Source organism: Pinus tabuliformis, chromosome 3_2 (genome assembly GCF_031772625.1).
Source record: "Pinus tabuliformis cultivar Carrire ecotype Pingquan chromosome 3_2, CPIR1, whole genome shotgun sequence".
NCBI classification, from domain to species: Eukaryota; Viridiplantae; Streptophyta; class Pinopsida; order Pinales; family Pinaceae; genus Pinus; species Pinus tabuliformis.
Genome location: NC_142302.1, coordinates 993687159 through 993691670, shown reverse-complemented (window position 1 = coordinate 993691670; position 4512 = coordinate 993687159). Strand labels below are relative to the sequence as shown.

Sequence of the window (4512 nt, the reverse complement as noted above, 5' to 3'; positions counted from 1 at the left end):
TAAATACGACTACAAACTAGAAAGAACCTACAAAATATGACACTGACATTGTTAGTGATGCCAGTATCAAAGAGAAATGAGGTGCTTTAATGCCCTGAAGGGGAAGATGTCATTTCTTCATGTCTTTGTGTTCATAATGGTCCTATCCATACAAAAACAAATAGGATATATATAAACCCTGGATCTATTAATTGTTGTTTAATTGCCTTTTGATCCCTATATTCAGGTTTAAGTTAGATTTATGGTACTTGGAACATCTTAAATTGGTAAGTGAATGAGTACTTATTTCAAAATTAAGATTTGACACTGATATCTCTGTTGGACCTCACAACAAAAGAGCACAAGTTTTTATATAAGTTACGTTGAGCTGCTAGTGTAATGGTTTCTTTTCCAAATAAAGAGTTAAGATGGATTTATGCTGAATGGAACTTTAGTAAATGGATACTTCTAAAATTCAAATTTGAGATTGATGAAGACCTATTGGACTACTTTGCCTAAGACTGAATTATTACTTCGAGATTGTGCAAATTTCTTGTACTTGAATCTTCTACAATTGCTGAGATGAGCATATTCTTGATTTCTTTTTATGGTTGATATATCCAAGTCCAGTTAAGGTAACTTAAATTTTCTCTGCAGAGCGATGTTCAACTCTAGAAGGCGAGGAATCATTCAGCTGCTGGGAGACATTTTTTGAATTTGAGAAGATGAAGGTTTGATTTTCATAAACATTGATATTTGTTCTGTTTAGCATGTAAGAGTAAGAGGCCAAATGTAAGAAGTGATTATTATATCAGAATAGTTGAAAAGCATTAAGGAACTACACGCTTTCCTAAATAGTTGGTGAACTTTCCCAATTTTTATAGTGATGCAAGAATTATGATCAGCAAATGAAGAGCTTGTATCCACTTTTATATATTTTGCTCGGTTGAAAATTGCTGAAATATAGCACAGACACAAAAAAGATCTGGAATGCTAGCCTTATGAGCTAGATACACATTCTAATGTGTTTAACGAGAATATAAAATGTAAAATTTGCAGGAGGAATCTGAGGAGCTGTGTAATGTTTCATCTTCAGAGGATGGAATCTCTGACTGTCAGCCCTTGGAACGAATGGAAAACTTAGTGAGACAATCAGGGGGCGTCAAATCTCTCATTGGCAATGTAAGCACGATTGCAAAAATGCCAAAGCTGCAAAATGAGGCTCAGAGCAAAGAACAAATCCCAATGACTTCATCCAGTTCTCCAGTTAGTGATGCCAATTCACCAAAAGAACATCCTTTCATTCAACCAGATGAATTGCCAAAATCCCAGGAAGATCTGGATGAAGAGGAGAGGGAAAAGATGCCTGATTCACCCTATACAAAAATGCTGAGACGATTTTCGATATTTACCTCATCCAGAGAGTGAAACTATTTGTATGTTTTGAATTGTGTTCGAGTTTGTGACACTCGTCACCTCCAGCAGGTCATTTGTAAGATACAATAAGTAGGGCTCTACTTTCATTTCATTATGATCTCGGTCCACTCTGTTTCCTATATATTCCCAGTGTTCTTTGGGAGGAAGAAAGCAGTTGACTGCAGTTTTCTAAGAGCCTTCACTGTTTATGGCTAATGTAAATATTATATGTACGATACATTTTTCTAAATGTGATGTGTGCTCCACCAGGAATGGAGTAGAGCATATTGTGAGTAAATTATTCTGGTTTCATTGTTTGTTCTTCACTGGATAATAAAAACCGAACACTCATGCCTCATATTTGAATTATGAGTATTCAGTATGTGAATTAGCTATCCATGCTACCATATGATTGAAGTCACTCTTCTTAATCAACACTTTGTTTAATTGTTGGTTTCTGGGGGAATTCTTAATTTGGCAAATTAGATTTTGGTGTCCACAGACTGTCCTTAAGTTAGTTTCCATTTCCATTTAGGGATTGTGGATTATGTCAATGGGATATTTGCTTCTTCAAACTAAGGCCCCCCATCCGTTGATTGTTGTAGAAAATGTGGCTAAATTCAAGCTATCCTTGATTCAATAAGAGGCCATAGGAATACCTTATTAGGTGTTTATGAGGCCTGTCTTTATATCTTAGTGATTGAATAGGGTATTCAATCTAGTGAGTGATTAAGAGTATAGCCTTGATGGTTGATCATGATTGGAGACGTGACCATGTGAAGCTGAGTATTGCAACCTTTTGATATGGACTGTTGCAACATTCCTCAATTATTTTTAGAGTTTATGGTTGACTCAGCCATGCCTGGTATATATGTCCAATTTGAATGAAATTCTTTTTGTTCTTTTGTTCAATATCAGTAGACAAGTGTGTTAGTGTCTATGAGTCACCAGTGATCAAATGTACTCTTTCAATATGGTTGATAGGGTCCTAGGTCAAATTGTTATAGTTTCAAATAAATTTTCAAATAAAATTTGATCATTGTTCAGTTCTAGGTCATTACTACTCCCTCCATTCGCAAGGTCAATAAACACTGTCATGGTCTTGTCATCACTCCTTGTAAAGGGTCACCAAAGGGTATCTTGGTTATCATTTCATGGTCACTTATACTGCAAAGGTCTAAAGGTCCAAATCATGATCTTAGATGTCCATTTGTTGTCATTGTTAGGTCATATCATCGAAGAGTCATATAGGGGTCATGTCATCACCTCATGTCACCATTATGGGAGTAGTAATTAGGGAAAAGTGTTCAAAGAGTTTTCTAAGGTTCATTTTCCTCCTTGTGAAGATGTAACTATGCTGAATAAAGTAATAAAACTGCAGTACACTACCATATTTCATCATTTCTCAAAAAGACATATGATGTCATGCCATCATCAAAAAATCGACTTCCAGCCTATAAGAAGACCATCGAAGTTTCCTAATTGCTCATTTCACCTTCATTGAGCATCTCTCTACCATCGAGCATCATCCCAGCCACCAGAGCATCGAAATTCCTCATTAAAACCCTTGCTTTCCCAGTTTCGCTGCGCTTCTTGCAGTTTCGTTGCGCTTCTGGCAGTTTCACTGCGCTTTTGGAAAAGGAGGCAAAAGGAAGCTATAGCAGGGTGATTTCATCAATCTACAAGATCCATAGCCTTCACACCAGGTAAGTACAGCGTCACATCATCTTTTATACAGAGATTTTCTTCAGCAAGTTGTGAATTCCCTCTCATAGGGATTTCACTGAGCTTTTGGTGTCCTTTGGTTTCTGCTTCAATTCAAGGTTAAAACTCCTAGTTTCTTGTCCTAATACCCCTGAACACACCTCATACACCTCCCTCAACCTTTTCCCACACTCCTCTCCCTCATTCCCATCATTTTCCCCAAAACCCTAGCCCCACGTGCGTTATTTGCAAATTCCTAGGCTAGGACATTTTTTTGTCCTTTTTCCCTACTTCCCCTCACTCTTTTCAGGAAATTCCACCTACCTACACTCCCTAACACCTATCCCTACCCCCTAGAATTTTCCCATAAATTTACCTAACCCCTAACCCCTTCATTCCCTTCCCTCAACACAACTGTCCCATTTTCCTTGTTTTCCCAATACTACCCTACCCTTTCCTCCTACCAAACCTAGGGTTTTATCATGCAGACTGAAACCATGGATAGTGAGAAGAAAAAAGTACAGCAAAGGAGGGAAAATTTCGAATGGTCTATATGTATGTCTTTTGTGAATTTTTTTACTTGTCCAGGTTTCGGAAACAATGAAATTTTCTAGGTTGTTTTGAATATAATATGCCAATTCTATGTATGATAAAAATGATTCAAAACCACCTATTTTCTGGTCAAGCTCAAGGCAAAACATGGGATAGAAATTTGAGATGCTTGGTATGGGTTCACCTGTCAAAGTTCCTACGGTATAGTTCCTTCATGCTCTACTGGTTTCCGAGGCTTTTGAAATGACTCAGAACCTTACAATTTCCTAAAACGGCTTGTATCTACGCCATCCGTGAATTATCTTTACTTAATTGGATTGTGGGGACAATGAGCTTTTCTAGGGACAAGCTCTAGGCTTTTTCAAGGCCTTTGAAGTGACAAAAAAAACCTTGAAAAATTGTTTGGATCTACGAATCTATGCCTTCTCTGTATTTTTTCCTTCATCTGATTCCAATGACAATGATTTTTCCTGAATAATATAATATGCCCTCCACCCCATTTGTCTTAGTTACCCATATAATATGCCCCTGACTCCTGGGTGTAGTTTTCGTACAAACATACTGTACTGATGCTTTTTTTTTTCAACTTCAATCCACCTATCATGTGAAAAAGCATTGATATATTGTTAATTTGTTTGACCAGGCGAAATAGGATATATTCCCTCTTTTCTTAGAAAAATTCCTCACATTAAAAAGTCGGCAAAGTCTTAATTTCTTAATCAATTAAACGTGTTACATTTCACTTTCTTCTGATAGTGTTGTGAATTTGTCAATATGATCTGCAGCGCTTCTTGTGATTCCACACATTTTTGAAAGATTCGAAGCTGTTTCAGTGAATGGAAATGAGTGGTTGTATTTTCT

At 36.9% G+C, this 4512-nt stretch overlaps 1 protein-coding gene across 1 annotated transcript; it reads left to right on the top strand.

The window, feature by feature from the left end:
• Positions 1 to 569: 569 nt before the first annotated feature.
• LOC149183954 (CCG-binding protein 1-like) lies at positions 570 to 1422 on the top strand. Its single transcript, XM_089418816.1, has 2 exons — positions 570 to 710; positions 1039 to 1422. Exons 1-2 carry the CDS (start codon positions 705 to 707, stop codon positions 1405 to 1407), a joined length of 375 nt encoding a protein of 124 aa, XP_089274942.1. The 5' UTR covers positions 570 to 704; the 3' UTR covers positions 1408 to 1422.
• Positions 1423 to 4512: the final 3090 nt, after the last annotated feature.